We start from the raw sequence: 21,826 nt of genomic DNA on the forward strand, positions 1-21,826 counted from the left end.
GCAGGAACATCAGATAAGAGTCTCTTTAACCAACTGCATTTCAGTTGGTTAAAGAGAAACAGCTGTACAGCACCTCCACCCATGACAACAGCGGCACGCATGCAGCAGGATAGCACATGTACAGCCCAGCCCTTCCCCTTGGCTCAATAACAGCAAATCTGTCAGACGAATTTTATCTTGCTTTCCATTTTTCTGCATGAGAGTGACTGTGTTTGAGCAGCCAACATGCACTTTGGAGAAGTTATTTAATTATTAAACCAGTTGTTTTTTTTAAATGAAAGCTCGCGATTAAGGAAGAGTTGCAGTAAAGCTGAATTAACAGTTAGGGTTTGTGTGGGAGGCAGTGCATTATTCTCCCATTTTCACTGCCTCGCCACAGCTCCACATGTTGAGGCTTGAACATACACTGCACATATCTACAATGTACTTCACTTTTGCAGTTTTGGCTGAAACATGATAGGTGCCATTAAAAGAGCTACTGCTGAGGTAAATGGACAAAAAACATTTCTGTATAGCCAAGTATCTTTCTATGTTTTGGAGTTGTAGTCGCTGTTTTAAGTTGCACTTACTGCTTCTGCTTCATGTTAGAAGTTTCAAATGACGATGCATTGGAAGGCCTCATTGACACGCAACAACAGGAAGTGCAGTTTTATTTGCCAACAGTGTCAGAGATCAACTGAGCTACAAAGCAAGATAATAATGTTTTTCCAATTATATTATGGGGACTGGTCAAATCAGCAGAAAGCTGATCATTGGCCCTTATCACTAAAACCAAATTCCTGAACTTTTCTTGACGTTAACTCACAGTGTCAGATTGTGCACACTGTAAAGTCATTGCATATATTGAAGGTGAGTTTCTGTTCTTCCATTGAGCTAGGATCTTGATGAGATAAAGGTCATTATCAAACATTTAGTGCAAGGCTCCATGCAGATGTGTAAAGACTCCACTGCAAACGGTACACTGAACAGATAAGTTGTCTTAGTCCAGTGAAAGCTAACCTGGTCAGCTTTGTTCCCTAAACCATGTAGAGTATTTGTAGTAGTGATAACACTTTTGCAGCAATGCTTGATCCTGCTGACATTTTCATGAGATTAAGTGTGAGTTCCATTTTACCCTTCCATACTGCTACACAGAAAACCATTCACGATGCACGATGCACCCACGTCATGTGCACTCATGACGATTGCTCAGTCTGACACAGCTTGGATGTCTCAACCATTGGCAGATTCAGCATATGTGTGTGGGATGCTCGGAGCCTTATGTGTAAGCTGATGAACTTGTTTGAACAGGATGTTGCTGTTGACTAACGGTGTGACACAAAAAAAGGAGGAAAAAAAAAAAACCCAGCCCACACCATTTCAGTGGGCCTGAAAAACACACATCAAAGTTAAGGCGAGACAGGAGGGAAAAAAGACAAGGCAGAAAAAAAAGGAGACTGAACTTGGATAAAAAAAAAAAGAGTCAACGACAGAAAGAGATTAACATAAAGGTTTGACAGCTTGACAATGCAAAGCCAAAAAAAAAAAAAAACAACCAAACAACCAAACAAAAAAAACATGAAACATAAAACAGAAATTCACAAAGGTGGGCAAAAACATTGGGAGTTAATGCACGTTAAGAAAAACAGAGTGAATAAATGACAAAAAGAAAAAAGCAGAAGCAAAAGCAACACAAGACAGGAGACTGGGGGATATATTTAGCAGCTCATTAGTCAGAGATGTCCTCTACTCAGCAGGCTGGTCCCTCAGATGAGGCCCTTTGGAAATCATTATGACTGCCTGCTGCTTCAGACAACCACACACATCTCACTGGAAAACAATTTACAAACCGCCTCTCCTCTCCACAGCCTTAATGTTGCTTCAAAATGATTCTCAGTTTTTGAAAAGAGGCCCAAAACCAAAGCTTTAAACAACAAAGCGGCATGTTTTAATCATGATAACTGCATAGGTTTTAACACAACACACACTACATCAGCCTGAGGTGTAACCAGTAAGAATGAGGTTACATTATAAAAGCAGCTTTGTGTACATTTTGTACATTATCATTTTGTACATTACTGGTGGTGCGCTTGTACCACTACTTCCTTATTTGACATTCATTAACCTTTATGATGAAACATCTGTCAACGGCAAAGGGCTAGTCAAACATCTTAAGGACAGAACAATATACATGTTAACCCAATACTGCACCAAAATCAGTGGGAATAAAATTTAAAATACAGATAAACACTAAAGAAAAAAAAATGTAAATCACACATTGTGACAAGCTTAGTGGCAAAAAGCTGGGAGGCAGCACTGTGTAGCTAACAATAATTCTGGCCATCTGGGATGTGTACCAGTAATAGAACTGTCTGGTCAACACTTTAAAGTGAATGAGATAGTCTTGCATCGCCTGTCCACACTGCAGCATCTGTTTTCATGAAGTATTTCTTTGTCTGGTGAGGCATTTAAAGTTTCCCCTTAGGGCTTGATTGGTTGGTAGAGCTGTTAAATGACACAAGATGAGAGCAGAGATTGATGGCTCAAGTGATAAACACACAGGTAATGAAAGAGAAAGGCTGCTGCATTCGACCAGACTGCTGCTAATGGGTTCCAGTCTCACCTGGCTAATGGCTCGCTTTACACATAGAGGAAGAGAGAGAAAGAGAGAGAGAGAAGAAGAGAGACATCATATAAAAAAGGCTCTAGTGTGTTCAACACACAGTCACATACACACACAGACTTCAGTTAGCAGTCCTAATTGCTGAGTGGTGATCTAGCGGAGGTGCAGCTTGCTGTGATTTGGGCTATAGAGGGCTAAAAGCCTTCTTTGTTCTCACATTTCAGTAAGGAGCCAGTAGCCAGTGTGTTGGATTACTCCTGCCTGCAACCACCTTGCTAACAGGACTTTAGGGGGCTTTTCTGAAGAGTTAATTGCATAGGAACAATTGTTCCCCCTCCCTTGGGCTGCACTGTTTGTAAACCCAGCCTATCTAGCAAACTTTCTGTGATGGTTGGAAACCAATAGTGTGGAAGGAGACTCACACACTGTGGTCTTTTTGTTACACACACACACACACAACATTTTGTTGCTACATAAAGCAACAAAGACTTAAGCTGTTTGAAGATGCAAGAAGTAGGGCATGGCCCATTCAGATATTTTCCTCTGTGGTCAGAGCAATGACGCTATGTTAGCCACTAGAGTCTACTCCATTATTATAGAGAGAGGAGAGTTGTCAAGTCTTGTTCTTTAAGACTTAAAACTGAGCCTTCAAGAAAAAAAGTTCCTTGGGTTGGACTGATTTATGACATGCCAAGAAAAATGGATTTATGAGCACAATAGCTCTTGATGAGGCAGAGAAAAATGTATTTACTCCATGAATGCACAACAATCGACTGTTAAAAACAAACACAAATTACAAAGGAAATTAGAAATGCAGCCCTCTGGACCCTGTCCTGCTCTCATTCCCTCTTCCCTCCACCACTTTCTTTATCCTATACTTTTTTTTTTCCCAGAGCCCTGGAGAGCCGTTTCCTGTTCTCACACATGAACATACATTAACGTCACCACCACACAGAGCACACAGTGGGTTTGTTTCTGGTCCTTGCTAGTGCTTTCATGTACAGCTTTAACTCAACTTCAGAGGATAATTTTTTTTTTCTTTTGGGGAGGGGGGGGGGGGCAATATTTATCTATTTAACTGGGAAAGTTATAGCCTTTCTGGCTCCTGATACACAACACATTTAGAGCAGAAAACATGCAGTATGCAGTTATGTGAATAGACCCTCTGAGCTTCCATCTTTACTCTTTCACTTCTGACTCACTGTCTGGGCCCACTTCCTCTGAAACAAACCACAAAGGCTTACTGTTAGGAATTGACACCATATTAGGAACTGAGCTCTGTGGAGCCAGCATAGTGGGATGTCAGATAGACTCAGAAAAGACATGAAACAAGCAGCGTTTGCACTGTGCCCTGAAAATCCTCCAGACTGATGCTATTTATCCTTTGCATACACAAAACCCAAGGTGCTGCTTCGTAGCCATGTTTGTTTACTGGCACCCTGCTTCAATGAATAGGATGTTTTGTTTAGTATGTTGCTACTTTGGGAAGAATGTCGAGAATCATAAGCACGAATGTAATCATGTGAAGCAATCACAAACACAAATCCCAGAGAGCCATTTACATTAACCCAGAAGATAACCTCCTGGTAATCTTGTTTACAACGAACAGCTGAACGACAGATATAAAAGACATGACAAAAGACAAGACAAAGCCAGTTTTAAAAATACCTAGACTCTGAAGGCTTTGCAACTACTTTCTAACAGGCTGTATTAGCAGTTATAAGAAATTGTTGTCCTGACCTTTTCCAGAAAGAACATGAGGCCGAAAATACAGGAGCTTAAAGCTTTTCCCGGACGTGTTAAAGGAACCAAAGACAGGCAAAGCACATTCAAACGGTTAATGTCTATCATTTTCTCTCTCCATCAGCTAAAGGTCAAATTTCCTAAAAGAGTTATATCCACAAAACCTACACAGACTTGAAGTAGAAATCTGATGCTGCTCTCTGCTGTAGTGTAAACTTCTATTTAAATGGACTATAGTATATTTTCTAGTATCCATTTCTATTCACCATCAACACTGCTGTTTGCTGGAGTCTGGAATAGGCCTGTTGGCTGTGATGAAATTTTATATTCATGAAATTTCCACAGCAATCTCCATCCCTGGAACACGTCAAGGGATTACCTGTGTGAATTATGTATGTCGAGCAGGAGAGCGAAAGGAAACGGCCAGTAGCTAATGATGATGTTAACGCTTTAACATGAGTGTTTTGCTTTTATGATAATTTGTCTAATTATAGATTTAACACCATACTTCTGCTGTAAATGCTGCAACTCGTGTCTTGCTCTAATGGCACTTATGTTTACAGCCAGCCCTCCGTATTACCATTATTTCCAATGACATTTCTTGGCTGAATTCTCTTTCTCTTTTTTTAATCCTGACATAGTTTACCAGAGTCTCATCAATAAATATCAGGTTCATCTTGCTTTGTGCGATCTAGGGCTCAATTAAGAAGAATGAAATAAGCTTCAAGTTCTGTTTACTAAGGAGCTAAGCCTCTAAATGTTTCATTGCTCATTACAAGTTCCTTGTGATTGTGATTAAATATTTAAATTTATAATACAGTGCTTGAATTGAAAATATACCCCAGAAACCTCAAAGGAAATCTGAAATATTGTACTGAAAACCCCCCAAAACTTGTGCATAAGCCAATCTTCATTTGGACTTAATTAATGCCAAAAAGGAAAATATTAAGTGTTATAGGACACTTGAACATTTGAACTGTGAGTCAGCATAAACACTGCCTTATGTACTGTGAGGAAGTGGTCAGAAGTAAAAAAAAAAAAAAAAAAAAAACCCCACAGAGCTACAACAGTTAAAAATAACCTTTGGATTTTTATCAGTTAACATGCAGCAGCGTTTGAAATGTTCCATTACATTCCTGAACAGCTAGTTGCAGCACGACAAACAATTTTTTGCATAAAAGTGGAAGTTAAAAAAAAAAGAAAGAAAAAAAGTATATACAAAATCACTATAAAACTTCAACAGTTAGTTTGATTTATACAGATTCCTTCAAGCAACTTGCTAAAAAGACAGCAAGAGTAGAATGCTACAGAGCTTAAAAGTCTATTGCTGAAGCAAGGGTGTGCAACATTTGTTTTCCAGAAGCAAATGAAGGGCCATGGAATGGACAGACGACACACATATTTCAGAATTATGGTAAAACTCCATGAAATGTAGTGCACACAGCAGACTATTTTACAGTAGGCTGTTTGTTGGCCTACAAAAGCATGTCTCTCTTTACAAAACAAACCCCCCCCCCCCCAAAAAAAAACCAAGAGCTTTCTCTTTAAAAATGTTGACTGTTTTGTACAATTTACATAATACTACTAGTCATCTTCATCCCATGTGAGACATACGGGTGCACAATTGATTATATTTATGTTTGAGCTGACTGATATTGTCATGCAAAGATTACTTACATAAAACAATCCTCTGAAATGCTGTATAAACAACTAAATGAGCCTACATCCTTCCAACTGTCTAATATGCATCACTGCAGAGGTCAAACACAGACTCAAATCAGACTGTTTTACACTCATCAAAAAGTAACATTTGTCTCCTAATTCAAACATTTATATGCTTGCAGTAAGAGGATAAAAGACTTGGGTTAATATTTAAAAAAGGGATTGTTTTGTACACATATACCAATATTGAATCATTTGACGTGGCCATGGCAAGCATTAGTGGCACACCCTTTGTTGGAACCAAGTTAAACAGCAGTACAGACTCATTACAGTAATTCACGTTGAGATTCATTAACACAATGTTGTCTTTTAATTCATTTCTAAGCATTGTTTTGCTTTCTTTCCTGTATGTCGGAGGGATCAAGACACTTCATATTATGCTCAAATATATGTTGGGAGTATAGAGAACTAGCTGTGACTTCCCAGAAGCTGACTGACAGTCTTAAAGACGCAAGTTCCTTTTTCTGTGTCAAAAAGAATGAAGTGGCTCGAATATCTGTGTTCAGCCCTACAGGAGGCAAAACAGCAAACAGAAATACTTGATTACAGACACACACGCGTGTGCACACACACAATCTTCTACAGCACCCTGAGCACGTGGGCTAGGGATTTGAGGACACACTTTTGTTGGTATTGGTAGACAGTCTATGCGTGCGAGTGTGCTGGACGCAGAACGTGAGCGTGATACCAGCCCCCCTGGGCTCAACATGAGTCATGTGTGTTACATAAGGCATACCGAGAGATAATACAGTTGCCATTAGCAATCCCCTCCTCCCTTGCTCAACGGCACATCGCCCTCGTTTTATACTCCTACTGTTGCTGTTTCTGACTCTCATAAACACACTCTATTTATTTAAGGAATTAAAGAAGAAAATCAATTAACGCTCATAAACATCTGAGAGCCTTAAACCACTCCTTACACAGACACACACACACACACAGACACACACGCTCACACAGTATGCTTGCACTCTGTGGCAAGGACATCTGGCACATTTCACAAGCTGGCTATGTGTGGAGAGTGCATGTGAGTGTGAGTGAGGTTGTGTTTTGTGTGTATGTAGGGGGGAGGGGACTGGAAGATTGGAAGAGAAAAGAAAGCTGGCACAAGTGGAGGGGTTCAGCAAGTCCACAGCATCGACATTACACTTCTTTAGAAGAAACAAAGGACATCAGCTTTATAGTTCCTGTATTATGTTACTGTTTACCACGTGCAAGACCAAATTTCCCTCCATTAGACAACAATGAATTCAGTTTAAAAACCTGACACTTCCCAAATAATGTAGGACCTCAGGGTAAAACGCCAAACCTGATCTGAGGGTTGTTGTGGGGCAATAACAAAAGTTGTCTAGCCGTGCCAAAAGCTCTCGGAGGGTTCTAAATGTCACGGTTGATTAAAACCTTATGACAGAAATGTGACCGCATCTCTCCGTTTCACTCGATAGAGGAGGAAAACTGTTGTGACTCATTAGGACAGTGAATGGATTCACAGAGCGTGCGGGACTGAGCTCTTAGCTGCCGCTCTGAACCTGACCAACCCAAGGGTAAAGGAAGACGATTTAATCTAACTGACCTGTGGGAGGAGGGGAAAATAACCTCAATCAATTCACAAGAGACAGGCAAAGATAACAGTTTATTTGATGTGTATCGTGTGAGAGAAAAGGCAGAGAATTCAAAAAGCCATGAGCATGTGACTTACCTGATGCGTGACCATGAGGGAGCAGGATGAAGAGGAGGATAAGCACGGAGGCAGCCAGCCTGTGAGCTGGAGAGGAGGAGGAGGTAGAGGATGAAGAAGAAGAGGACAGGGCTCTCGTCTGAAACGCTACCATTCCATCGCACATCTTTTCCTCCGACAACCAGGGAGAGTCCTCTATGGCTTAACCTGTGCAGGCCACACAGACAGGAAGGGACAGAGAGGTATGAGGAGGGGGGAGGAAGAGCGCGGATTACTATCAACATTCAGTGAGGATTACGTAACCACAAGCAACACAGAGAGACAGGAGGGAATTAAGAGATAGCCACAGTGCACAGGCTGGAAGACAGAGTCACAAAGTGAAGCCCTGACCTGCATCTTATTAAACAGCAGCTGAATTCCTGATATTAATAACTGCATGAATGACTCTACGTCCATTTCCTCCTCATTTGTTTGATCTATTAACAGGATCCTCCAGCATTAGCCAGTGTTCCTCTTATCTCCACTCGATCCCTAATCTTGGCTCTGCCACAGCATCTAACCAAATAAACCAGACGTTAAAGTCCGTTGTAGATGATGTAACGAGATCACTGCTGCTGGTGAGTTAGCAACACTGGCGGCTGGGCGGGGGTGGAGACAGAGGCTAAAAATGTTTGTGAGAGAGAAAATTTGGGCGTGATTACAACTGCAACTTTTGCAAAGACCCAGATGACTGGAAAAAAGGAGTTTGTCTAAGAAAACCTTCATCATGAAAGAAGTTTAATTTCCAGAAGATCGTGAGTCAGACTCTACTGTGCTGTTAAAGCAGTCAGCATCAGCAAAAATTCAGACATTTGTAAGGATATTATTTATATTTCATAATATTATTTATACATCTAAATAAACAGTGTTCTTAAAGATTTTTTCATGCTATATGTGCACCTCAACTGTGATTCTATTCCATACTGTTGGTTGTTTACTACAATGGAGTGTGATGGAAAATGTATGCAAAGATAATGGCAATAGGTGATGCATTCAGAAATAATTCCCATATTTTGTTTAACATATACTGTAAATTGGCAATGATATCAGTCTGTTCAGATTCCTTATACCCTATACTACTTGGAGACGGGAAATAATACTTACGGATTATTTTTCTTGTATAAAAAAGTTTAATCAAAATCGGTGCTGTAAATATTTATTTTTTTTAAAGGTAAGATGCAAATGCAAAAATCAGACACCTAGTTCTCTGGGCAGACAGCAAAGAAAAGCATGAAGGACATCAAGAGTTACTGTGAGACATCTTTAAACAGTAATATGCAAATAGAGAGCAACAACCTCATCCTCTCTCCACCAATATCTCTCCATGATACCAACTTAAATAACTTCCTAAAAGCATTTGTTGGTTGATTGAGGTGATACGATGCGACACACCATTACGTAAATGAGATGCAGGTGCACATAGAGCTGTTTATGTTGCATCAGAGGGATTAGGATGAAGTAGAAGTGGCTCTGTTCTGTGGGAAACTAGATGGCCTGCAGGCAGAATATTCTCAAGAGGAGGCAGAGGCCCATTACATTTCCACAAGGCTGCGAAGCTAATGCCTACAGTAATGGCATGGCTGCACTTAGAGAGCCGCAAATTTAATTGCTGATCTGCTGGATGGCCACTGGCACTGACACAGCAGATGATCTGGACTGTGTAGAGGAAAGTAACTGTAAGCACATATACACTATATACTGGAATTTTATTAAGTTTTTCAGGTACAGGATGCAGACATGACAGTTTAATTAAAATATAGCTGCTTCCTCATTGCTTCAATAAGAAGTCAATGACAGTCATGTGTTTTTTAGTGTGCTTTCTGCATCAAGGTGATTAGATAGGTTCTAATTAACTTCAACATTGTATTTCTAATCGCCTGTGTTTTAGCATTTGAGTGCCCTGGACAGGGCTATATTCCAAATTTCCAACACAAACAAGGGAAAGCAGCCCACCCACTGCCTGCCATCTTTCTGATGCCCCTAAGAGTGGGATGAAGAGTCATACCTGACTGTGGCGCAAGCCAGTGGGAAACAGTGACGTAAGTCAATTTTGGCAGGACAGTCTGGCCACTGCATTGAGCCAAAGGGCAGCTAGTCAAAAGCACATGCAATGGATCTGTGCCAGCCATTTGATCCATAGATGCTTTCTCATTTGTCCATGCTGGCTGCTATTGTCAGGTTATATAGAGGCCCTTCATTATCTTTTTGACAGATGAATGTCAATTTTAGAAGTATCAAGGACAAACTGCACAAAGGAAAGACAAAAAACTGCAATTGTTGAGGCTTAAATAACTGCTTAGGGCTGCATTTAAAATGCAGGACTGACCTCCTGAAAAAGCTGAGGGCATAGTATTGACCAGCCAGAACGTCTACAAAGTGAAAACTAAAGCAGAATTAGCTTAATTGCTTTCACACAAGAGAATCTGAAAAAGGAGAAAGTCATTAAGTCTGTTCTAGGGTATCCTAAAAAGCACAGCTTCCAATTAGCTATAACAAGACATTTTCACAACATGAAAGGAATTTTTGCACATCTTCTAATGCACTGACTTTATGTTCACATATTTAATTGATTAATAACAGAGCAGGCAGGTTGACAGCTAAAAGCACAGGAATACTTTAAGTCTGGATGTCAACCTGCCTTGCAAATGTGTGGGTTTCCTGTCAAATGCAGCAAAAGATGTTGAGCTTGAAACATCACAATAAAGAATGTGCTTCTATTTTCAACCTCAAGTTTCCTGAAACACCTTTTTTTTAATCAACCTGCACAGAAAAACACTTCCTGCCAGAAGCTGCACAGTACTAACAAAGCAATTGAGACCGAAACTAAAGTACAGTGTCTTTAAAGATAGCAAATATTAGAAATCAAACCAATATAAATGGTTGACTTCTAAAGGAATTATTAGAGTAGAACGACTTTACATTATACTATTATACTAAATATCACTATCAAATTATATATACCAACAAAAAGGCAAAACTGTGTGAGTTTCAGAAAACATACCAACCCCCCATAAAAATTAGATACAGTAAACAATACTGTAACAGCATTTTGAGGCAGGAGGACATGAAGTGGCAAGAACAGCCAACCAACAAAACTGGTACGGGCAGTTCTAGCTTGCCATTAAGTTAATAGACAAGGAAGTCTATTGACTAAAATTTTCAATCTGCACCACAAAGTCTGATTAAGAAGACTAAGGATGCAACGATCCAATATTGTAATCAGATATTGACTTGTAAAGCTGGATCGCATATCAGTGACAACTTCCCAGTCTCTGCACCAATCTATTCAAATCTTTTAACTGTTGTTCTGTGTTTATGTCGCCATGCGACAGCAGCAGAGCTGAAAAGAGCTAACAGCAAAAGAGTGAGGGATTTGGATGTATTTCATGCCTGCTAAACTGACAACTTTTCTTAATACGTTTGCAGACGTTTTTCATTACGTGCAAACTGTGGTCAAGTGAAAAGCTCAGACAACGAAAAGTTTTTTGTCTTCTCTCCCTTTTTAGTTTTGTTCTCGTTATCTGTGCTGGGAGAGACATTATATAAGGTAGAAACTAGAAGGATGTTGTTTCGGTAAGCTTTTATTACACTTACAGTAACACACTGTGAACTAGATTAATATTTCACTTCAGCTATCTCTTGTCAGTTCCGCATTGTGTGTGTACAAAGAGGCTTAAAAAAAGACGAAAAAAAAAAAAAACCCTAAATAAACTAGAAACTACCATGACTTTCTCTTTAATTGAGTGGAAATGAGATGTTGGCAAATAAGATATATAAAATTGTAACTTCAGTTGTGTTTGGTCTGTTCTTTTATGCATTACTTTACTAAAAAAAATACCAATTAGGTAAGTTTATATTCTTCAACAAATTCATCCATCAAGTTTTATTTTACAACATTAGAAAATAAAATCTTTGTGTAAAGCCCAATAAAAGGATGATTCCCAGTCTCTTTTTCAGTGTGAGGAAAAAAAAGTGTGGTAATTTAACACTGGACCTGGATAAGTACTCTGTCTTAGCAGATACCCAAAACCAAGGAATGGCTATCAAATGGAAAAAACTGGATCATAACATCCCTCAAGTTTAAAACTGCACTTCATGAGTCATTTGGACATTTCTTGGTCGTTTATCTCATTCCATTTGTTACATCTGTAGGCCATACTTAGGTCTAGCACATTAAAGACGTTGAGGTTTTAAAAACATAAACACATTTTTAGAGTGTGTAGTCTTGAACTTGGGGGGAAAAAACTATGCAACTCTCCACTTGAGACACCAATGAGCCAACCAGGCAGTCAGCAGACTGCTACTGCAGTTTTTCAGCTGCCCGAGGCTCCTGGAATGCAAAGGGAGCCAAGGAGAGAGCAGCAGCACAGGCATGTGTCCGGGAACAGAGAGGACTCAGTGCGCCAAAGAAACAGCCCAGAGGAGATTTCCATCCGATAGCCCTCCGTGCTACTGCTGCTGCTGGTAGAGCCTATGTGGGCCTATGAAGGGAGCCCAGAAACGGGGCTCTGCATGGCAGAAGAGAAAGGACCCTTTGTTATGAAGTACGATAGTGTTAAACCCCACAGTGCCTCAGCATCCCTCTGTACTGCCGCAAGGAAAGAGAGAGAGACAGAGAAAGATGAAGGAGAGAAGGAAGAAGAAACAAGAGAAAAAAGGGGGAAATATGATAGTGGTGAAAGATGCGGAAAGGATTTAAGGCAAAAGCAGTACTCTCATTTATACTCACAATGTGTTTTCTCTAGGTATGTTGTCAAAACAGAAAACTCCCCCAAACTCAGGGCCCGGAGTTATAAAAATTTCACTGCAGTTACATAATGTCCTTTAAACTAAGAACCATTAAAGCTTCACATTGTATATCCATTATTCTGCGGATGCTAGGGCTTGTACAATGCATGAAAACAAAACTAGTCAGTCTAAACAATAGGGGAAATAAATAAATAAATTAAGAACATGAGTGAGTTCAGCAAAGAAAAACAGCCTTTCATCTCAAGCCTTAATTCTGTTGAAAAAACCTATCCAACAAAAATAAGCTCTAGGAATTAGACGCAAACATTTGGGTATCACTGAACAACAACTAGCAGGTGTGACAGCATTATGAAATATTGGGAAATTTGGGCGCAATAAGCCCATCATATTACTTAATGTATTGAAGTCTTTTCACATAAAACATAAGCTGACAGCAGATGGAAGCTGTAAGCTGGATTTCTAAAGAGCAAACCGAGTGAGGGATGGGCACAAACAACTTACTGTTGAACCTTGACCTGCTCAATAAAGTAGCCAGTAGGCAAGAAAGTGCTATTCACAGCATGTTGTACACATGTGAGAGTAAATCATTTAACTAAGCGTGATAAAAAAATGTTTTGCACATAACTGAAACATATTAATAAAAAACAAAAACTTTTGAAAAAGACAAAAACTTTGGTGCATGTTTAAAAAGTCTGGGACTCTACATGATATGAAATGCTGTATTTATATTAAAACAAAAACAGAAAGGTAAAAATGATTAAAATGATCTACAAAATATGATAACTGGACTGAAAATCTGAGCTTAAATAAAGGGCTACTGTATACGGTATATGTTATGAAACGACCAAAACAATAAGAAGGTGGCGCACAGAGATCGGATCAAAACATTTCTCAGCCTTGTATTATCAAGAGACCACAATAGGAAATTGAACCTGAATACTTCCCAGACTCTGATCTTCGGTATAAACACAACAGTTCACATCTGAACTTCCCTGCTCTCCGCTTTGGGTCAAGTGTCACATCTTACCCTTTCCCTAGTAACAGGAAACGACTCAAAAAAAAAGTTTTACTGGAACAAAAGCGTGGGGTGGGAAACTGCACTGCTGGGAATGAGAGACCCCCCAGCGCAAACACACACACATACACACACAGACAAACAATAGCTCAAAGATGCATCTCTGCAACTGTATCCAATGTGGTCAGCTGGCTCTTTTTAGCCGTCCTACGGCAGTCACACGCTTCAACACGTGCAACTGTACAGTGAGGTATTTAAACAAAGAGTGTGGTGGGCTGCCAATGCCACGGGAACAAAAAAAAAAAAAAGCTGAATAAAAACAGAAAACAACACGATTCAAACAAGCAATACACCTGGATGTACCCGGTTCTTCACCGACTCAGCCTCTTATGTACGCACCATAAACAACACAATACAAGCAGACTTCTTGTTTCCTCGTTCCTTTTTTTTGTTCACATGACCAGCTGTAACGTTGTTACAGTGGGTAACTGTTAGACGGGACTGACCAGCTACCACAGACAATTTACTCTTTGTTTCACTGTATCTGACAAGTCAAGGTGAGATATTTCCACAGATTCAAACTTATATCCAAGAGACCGTCAGAGGAAAAAAAAGACATTTAGCCAAACGGTAACTACGTTTATCATACGCTAGCTTAGTTTAATAATCGACCTCGTTTGTTAAACAAAAAAGAAAAGGAAAAAATCAAACTAATTACTTACACTAACGAGTTAGTAAACGTGACCCTAAGACTGGTTACGCTTTTTCCTGGTTATTATTATAATTATTATGTAATGACCAAATACTGACGGGCAGAGAGAGACAGAAAGAAAGACAGAGACAGAAGAGAGAGAAGAGCAAGAGCTCTCGTGTGGCCTGTGTGTGCTTAGCTGGCGAAAATACGTTCAAGACTCACCAACGTAAAGGTTACCAGCGGCGGCGAGCCCTCCTCTCTCACATTCACATTCGAGGCATTAAGGACTGTGTAAATGGAGACGCTCGGACCTGAGTATAGAAATATAAAAATACGACGTCCTCGGCGTCAAGTTCCGTCAGTGCCGCTCCGCTTGTCCCCTGTCCTCGACTCAGCCAGCTCTTTATTTTAGGTGAGCGGAAACACTCGCTGTGAGAACTCTACGGGGCTGACTCGCTCTCGCGCGGTGTCCATGGCTACCTCTGTAAAAAAGGGCGGATCCATGGGTTGTCAAGTCACTGTGCTGGATTTCAAAATAAAAGCGCAGAGTTTTGGTGAGGGGAAACAAAAGAATCAATAAAAAAAGAATCAAACAAAAGGACAATAAAAATGCAAATGGCTTAACTGTATGCTACAGTTGCATGTAGTTTTTATAAAGTCGTATGAGTCGTATGATCGATATAGTATGCTCGCCAACAGATTTAGGTTAATAAATATCTGATATCCCGAAGAATAAAACTGCTAGATGAGCTTCAAGAGATAAAAAGCCAAATATTATCAGAGAATTAGTAATAATCGAAAATAATATTCACCTGTTTATCAGTTATGCTTTATGAGATGACAGTAATATACTGTAAAAATGACTGTAAACATTTTTCATTTTGTTAACATTCTAGAATATATCTAGTATATAATATCTAGTTTTATAACATACTATTTGTCAATTAACATTTTAACGTCATGACAAAAGAATGGAATAATGTGATGTTCCTGTGTTTCCACAGAATCTAAAATGCTAAGAATAGAAAATAATAGTCCAGAGGGGTTGTGGACATGTTAATAGATTCTTTATTTGTGTGCGCCTTGCATTTTGCTGTACTCATGTTTGAATTATTATACTTTTTTCATGCATAGGTTTTTTTTAATTTATTTGTTCGTGCAATTTAAAGGTTTGCTCTTTCTGATGATCTCTTTATCAGAATGCTAGTGCCTGTCTGTCTCCCTTTTACTGGGGTTAATATACTCTATAAACATCAACCATGCTTTAAAGACAAATACATTCTGGGCATTACCATTATATCACAGGTAAAGTGTGAGATTATGTAAATGTATTAGTATTTGAATTATCTCCCAGGGTTTATATCTAATGAATAATTTTCCCGATGATTTCTGCAGAGGCAACCAACAGTGCCTTGGTTGGTGCTTCTGTGAGTGTTTCATTAGATCTTTTGATGTGATTTTTTTTATTGGTTTTGATGCTACAGAGAAAGAACATCCCAGTGTGTATTAACTCAGATGGCTGGTTCTTAAACTGAGGAGGCAATGCATAAATAGACACATGATCTAAATGTCTGCCTTTTATGCAATATGTCTGTAGAAGAAGGCAGGAAACAAGTGGGAGAATTTTTGCTTTCATTCGCTTAGAGGAGAAATGTGAGAACTTTGAGATTGTTCATTATAGCTAAATGCAGTTTACACATCACTGTAACGTCACTCATCATTTTCACTGCAGCTCTGCAGATCATGAAGTTTTACTGCAAATATGGATGAAAGAGGGTAGTCACTCCTTTTAAACCCCTTATGTTACTACAGCTTACCATAAGAAAGTTGATCAACTGCTTGCAAACATCAGTGCCCAAAAGCTATAGATCAAAAAACATTTAACCAATTCTGTCATCCACATTTAAAGAATGGTTGTCCTAAAGAGAAAAAAAAATGAGATACCGATAAAGAAGTCATGGAAACTAAATAAGGTCTCACTGAGTGATTTTAAATTGGATGATATTAACCAGATTTATCTTTAATGTGAGTTTAATTTCATCCCTATCATACAGTAATCTCTCTTATCCTCTTAAATCCATTCGAGTCACGTGAATAATTTCCTTTTAAATCCCTCAAAGTCCAATAAGAGATCACTAATTTTGACGATTGTTTAATGTTTTGCCAACGTGTTGTGTCTGCATAGCTTTTAAAACACATTTTTAAAATTTACCCTCTCCAGTTTTGCTTAAATTTGGATGCCGTCCTAATCCCTACTTACACCCTTGTCATGTTTTAATTCCCCCTCTTTCCATAAAAGTTTCCTTTCTCTTCTCCTCTCCCTGAGAAGAAATCTCCCTGATAACAGAGGCCCAAGTAAAGGTCAGCCAGTTATAGGATTATGCTAAGACTCCAGTTTGACACCTAGACATGCCACTGAGTCTTGTAAAGAAACTCCTACATACCCAGGAGAGTAACAAGAAGCAGGACACCCACTGTCCAACCGCTTTGTTCATAAAAATGAAAATGTATGCAATAAGGTGGTTTAACAACTAATATCTCTCGCTCTACATTGAAATACATTAGATAAGTAAATGAGATATGACTTATCATGTTCTGTTCTGGTTTTGTGTTCACACAGATAAGACTGGGGCATGCTCTGGATGCAAATGTCTATTCTGTGTTAAGATATATGTATATATAAAAAGTGCTAGTCTTGTACAGAAGACCGCAGGCTATATGTAAAGTAGCCTGTATCATCTTTGAGTGAGACTGAGCATTAGAAGTCTGTACTAGTGCTGACATCTAGCGGCTCCATCGACTACTTACCTACATCTATAAGTATTTTACTTCATGATATTTGCTGAAAAAAAAGATCTCCGTATACATTACTTTATCATTAGAAATGTGTTAATTTACACTCATTTACACTTTAGTGTCGTGATAAAAATGGATGATTACTGGTATTTAAACTGTGATAAATGACTTGCCCATAATCTGTCAAGCACATCTCAGACATATTTCTCATGAATGATTTTAAATTGTAAGTATGTATCCTTCATTTATCCATATAAAAACAGGAACTGACATTAAAACTGTATTAAAACTATGTGAATGAATGTGCAGCAGAAATCGCGACAAATATAACATAACTTTTCTGTAAGGATATTTTAAGTAGCCAAAAATGATTGAAATGAACTGATTATACTGTAGAAAACTGAGTAGGTACAATAACGTAGACTCATGAACACACTTGCAAAACAGGCAATTTTGTTATTTTTATAAAAACCCTTTGTAAGTCCAGTTGACTACAGGTTATTTACCAACATAAGCAAATATATTAGGCATAACATCGCATAGAAACATTAGAAATCACGCTATAGCAGACGATAGCTTTTTGACAGATCACCTGGTTCAAAATATTATGGATGGTTACATTGCGGATGGTGGGGGTGGTGGTGATAACAGTTCTTCTCAAACTGTCACGAAATAAAAATGTCTCTCACTTTTGACATTTTGAAAGGCATATTTAGAAAACCAGGGTAAAAAAGAGTGGTGCTGCTTCTAAGTGGCTGCTTCCGTTTGCTTTCTACTTGGACGGTGCTACTTCCGTTGTTAGCATCGATTTTGTACATTAAAGCTTCAAGGTTGGACAGGTGCGGTCAGACTGGAGAGGGGGTATGTTAATTCTTTTATTGATATAAATATTTTGACCTGGTTTTAGGCTGTTGGTTGCCCACAACTATAGCTAGCCCAAACAATGAAAGCAACTCAAGTTAGCTTGTTTGTGTTTTGTACCCTTGTTGTTTCGGCAACCGGAGAAAACGAAAGAATTTCTTGACCCTTCACCCAGTTAAACATTACTGTGTGACACCGTATGGCTGCTCAATCGACCGATGCCGATGACCATCAAACCATTTCTTACTTAAACACTTTAGCTAGAAAGTGTGACAGACCATAGTGTCCCCTGGTAACGGTGCCAATGTGACTCTTCACTCTCTTATTGTGCGTAAAAGGTTAATTTTTAATAACAACGTGTATAATGCTTATTTGGTTACTTTCACTTAAATTCTTTATCCATTTTATTTTTAAATTTCATTTGTGGTCTTGTGTCAGTGCCGTCATCCTAATGTACAGTAGACTGGAGGGAACGCATCCTACAATGCCCCATGTAGTCTCCAAAGTCTATACCTACATTTGTAGGTATAACTACTATATTTCACGGCTTCGGTCCTTGTTTGGTTGTTGTAGTCAATCTCCAAAATAAATTATCTAAACTGGAGCAATGGCTATGTTCAAAACCTCTTACTGAATACAGACTGTCTTTTATCTTCCACCTAGGCACCATGCATAGGCTGCTTAAATGCAAAATGAGATTTGTGATATATCTCATGAGCCCTGTTAGGTTTCGTATTTTGGTATAAATAGTTTTTCTTAAGATTTATCTCTTTTTTTTGTTGTTGTTTTGTGAATATTTCTATTGTATTTCTATTGTAAATGATGATGTTAGCACATAAAAGTGATTTCTAGGTGAAAGCAATTACATTGACTTAATTCTCAATTGCCTTGACAGGTGCAGTGACACGATTCCAGGCTACAGTGAAACAGCTGAAATGGCACAATCACAGATCCGCTTGAAAATTCTCCCCAGTGTTCGCAGCTTCTTTGACAAGATGGTGCGGGTAAAAGTAGAGGGACTCACTCCTCACAAACCAGTGGAACTGAGGTCCAAACTGGTTGATGACAAAGGTGTAATTTTCAAAGCCTCTGCCCTGTACAAAGCAGATGAAAGTGGTCAGGTGGATGTCTTCCACACACCCTCTCTGGGTGGTAGTTACACCGGCGTGGAGCCCATGGGTTTGTTTTGGGCCCTGGCACCAGACGCACCACACACTAAACTCATGAAGAAGGATGTGCTCAGCCCAACACGCGTGGCCCTGGAGGCTCTTAATGGAGAGACTGGCGAGGTTTTAGCATCTGAATCTACTGAGAGAGGATACATGATTGAGGGGATGAAGAGAATACCTTTACAAGAGGGCAGAATACGAGGTGTCCTCTTCATACCACCAGGTTAGTAGGATTTTAACGAATTATTCACAAAATTAGGTATCAAGTCAACATTAACTGTCTAACTGTCCCCCCCTTTAGGAAATGGCCCATTCCCAGGAATTGTAGATTTGTACACTTTTGGTGGAGGTCTTACTGAACCCAGATCCAGCCTCTTGGCAAGTAAAGGCTTTGTTGTTCTGGCACTGGCTTATTTTCGTTACCAGGATCTCCCAAAAAACCCTAAAAACCTGGATTTGGAATATTTCGAGGAGGCGGTCACATATCTGAGGAAGCGGCCAGAGGTTAGTATTGAAGAGCAAACAGCAAAGAACATATTTATTAGCAGTAATTCAATGTTATGCATGTTATGTATGTGAAGGTTGTGAAAATATTGCTCAAACATCTGCATTTGAAGTGGATTTGAGATAGGGGCCTATATTTGTGTCTAGTGTGTCAATGTTGCCACCTGCTGGCTTTTCTTCTGATATCACCATCATGGATTAATGATGAAACCTCTATATTTCTTAAGTCTTAAAATATTACAAGCTTTTTGTCATTTTTTTCTTTAGTTGAAATAGTTAATTGGCCATAAGTAATTTTGATTTTGGAGGTTTACAGCAAGATGTAATGATCTGTGGTAGTAATAGTTCCATAAAATTACAAAATGTTTAGGGGTTCAAAAGTAATTGAGTAGAAACACACAACGACAAGCAAAATTTAGTTTTATATTTTAAAGAAAGTATTTGTCAGACATGGAAACAACAGCAAACACTTTGTTAGTCCTAGTGAGCGTACGACACCCTGTTCTCAGATTTCTTGAACTAAAATTAGTTGATTGACTTGTGCAGCTAAGGATAATCTCCCTCTTTGGTCACATTGGATATATATACTTAAGGTTGTTGTCCTGCTGCACAATTAAATGTCTCTCAGTAATTGCAGAACTCCCAGCATCTTGAACAGCTGCTCCCTTTTCTCCTCTTTTCAAATATCTTTCTTTTTGAAGTAAACCCATTCTAACTGAAGCTGAGCCTAAAGAACAAAGAAATGCTAGTGTCCATCAATTTGTGATCTGCACTGTATTAGCAGATGTGCACCTGTTACTTTAAAAAGGTTAACTAACATAATACCTCTTGATTCAGGTGAAAGGTCCTGGGATTGGCGTCATATCAATCTCTCATAGTGGTGCCTTGGCTTTGAGCATGTCATCTTTTCTCTCTGGGATCTCAGCAACTGTCTGTATTAATGCCTGTAATGCAAACACTGTGCTTCCTTTACACTACAAAGACATTGTATTCCCACCACTGCCCCCTGTCATGGAGAATGTGAAATTCACAGAGTCTGGCCTTGCAGATATACGTGACGCCTTACCAGACCCCACCAAGGGCAAGAACAGGGCGTCTTTGATTCCAATTGAACGAGCCACCTGCCATTTCCTGTTCGCTGCTTCTGAAGATGACCACAACTGGAACAGCACGTTTTTTGCCAGTCAGGCAGCTGAAATTTTGAAAAAGCATGGCAAAAAATCCTACGAGGTTGTTACTTATCCAAAAGCTGGTCACTTTCTGGATGTGCCGTACATGCCTTATTGTTCATCTGGGTTTCATCCAGCTGTAGGGAGTGTTGTGGTGTTTGGTGGGGAGCCAAAAGCCCACTCTGAGGCTCAGCTGGACCTGTGGGAAAGAGTCCAGGAGTTCTTCAAGACCCACTTGGGCAACAAGAGCACTTGATACTGTATTAATCCATCAAGCATCTCTGAATGGTTGTTCTTAGAAATGCTTACCAGTGCCTGTATTTTCTAATTAATAAAATTGTGACAACTCCATTAACCTTCTAATGTTCTGCATCAGAAACACTCCAACAACCGTTTGGTTTCAGTTGAGGTTTTTTCAGTATACCACGGGCTTGTAGCAAAAAATCTTCTATAGCAAAAAGAATCAGAGATTTTGACTTGTCATGGGAAGGAAATGTAAATGGACTGCACATAAAGCTGCTTGTTTTGTTGGGGTAGGGTGTTGAATTTAGTGTCATCCCCACTTCTTGATGCAGACTCAAGGTCTGAGTAGTGGTCTACGTCATAAGCCACAGCCATGAGCTCAAACTTGATTGTTTTGTTGAAGTATCTCACAAAAGTAGAAGACACTTGGACTTTTCCTGCAGTTACTTGACAAAATGTCTACCTATAAAATAACCTATATATGATAACTTCTCCACTGACATGATGTTGGTACAGAACCAGTTCTGCTTTTGTGCCATTTGTAACTTATTTATTTATTTTTTTAGTGTTTAATGTTGTATAGCAAAAAAAAAAAAAAAAAAAAAAAGGGGGGGGGGGGGGGGGGGGAGGGGTAAATATGTGGTGCTGGTGCCAGATTTTTGGGCATCTGAACTGGTGAAAATGCATGGAGCAGTTTGTAACTTCAGCTTGAGTGGAAAACTAACAAAGCAGTAGCATGTTATGGAATCACCTACTGAAAACCAATAGTTAAGCTTCTTTAATCTTGTTTTATCTTTCTGGTACTTATCTAGCAGTATTTGAAATTAATGCGATATTTAAAT

At 39.2% G+C, this 21,826-nt stretch overlaps 2 protein-coding genes across 4 annotated transcripts in view; one reads left to right on the forward strand and one right to left on the reverse strand.

Moving 5' to 3' along the window:
* Nucleotides 1-14,714, reverse strand: part of susd6 (sushi domain containing 6) — a 31,383-nt gene extending 16,669 nt beyond the window's left edge. Inside the window, exons 1-2 of one of the 2 annotated variants that reach the window (XM_063494879.1) lie at nt 14,465-14,714; nt 7,767-7,952 (exon numbers count right to left, since the gene is read on the reverse strand). In XM_063494879.1, coding sequence (XP_063350949.1) covers nt 7,767-7,911 — 145 coding nt within the window. In that variant the 5' untranslated portion in view covers nt 7,912-7,952; nt 14,465-14,714. Of the gene's footprint in view, nt 1-7,766; nt 7,953-8,135; nt 8,420-14,464 lie in introns of those variants that run through there. The other variant, XM_063494880.1, reaches the window with a different exon arrangement.
* On the forward strand, nt 14,020-21,559 carry LOC134642854 (acyl-coenzyme A thioesterase 1-like). 2 transcript variants are annotated; one of them, XM_063494878.1, is made up of 4 exons: nt 14,020-14,105; nt 18,795-19,291; nt 19,370-19,572; nt 20,410-21,559. In XM_063494878.1, exons 2-4 carry the CDS (start codon nt 18,835-18,837, stop codon nt 20,995-20,997), a joined length of 1,248 nt encoding a protein of 415 aa, XP_063350948.1. In that variant the 5' UTR covers nt 14,020-14,105; nt 18,795-18,834; the 3' UTR covers nt 20,998-21,559. The 2 variants fall into 2 exon arrangements, with proteins under 2 accessions (XP_063350948.1, XP_063350947.1); XM_063494877.1 differs by lacking the exon at nt 14,020-14,105 and adding an exon at nt 17,809-17,899.
* The last annotated feature ends 267 nt before the right edge of the window (nt 21,560-21,826 follow it).

Source organism: Pelmatolapia mariae, linkage group LG15 (assembly GCF_036321145.2).
Source record: "Pelmatolapia mariae isolate MD_Pm_ZW linkage group LG15, Pm_UMD_F_2, whole genome shotgun sequence".
NCBI lineage: Eukaryota > Metazoa > Chordata > Actinopteri > Cichliformes > Cichlidae > Pelmatolapia > Pelmatolapia mariae.

Coding starts and splice junctions, on each gene's coding strand:
- LOC134642854 (XM_063494878.1), top strand. CDS start 18,835: ATGGCACAATCACAGATCCGCTTGAAAATTCTCCCCAGTGTTCGCAGC. Junction 19,292..19,369: donor TGTCCTCTTCATACCACCAG/GTTAGTAGGATT, acceptor CCCCCCCTTTAG/GAAATGGCCCATTCCCAGGA. Junction 19,573..20,409: donor ATCTGAGGAAGCGGCCAGAG/GTTAGTATTGAA, acceptor CTCTTGATTCAG/GTGAAAGGTCCTGGGATTGG.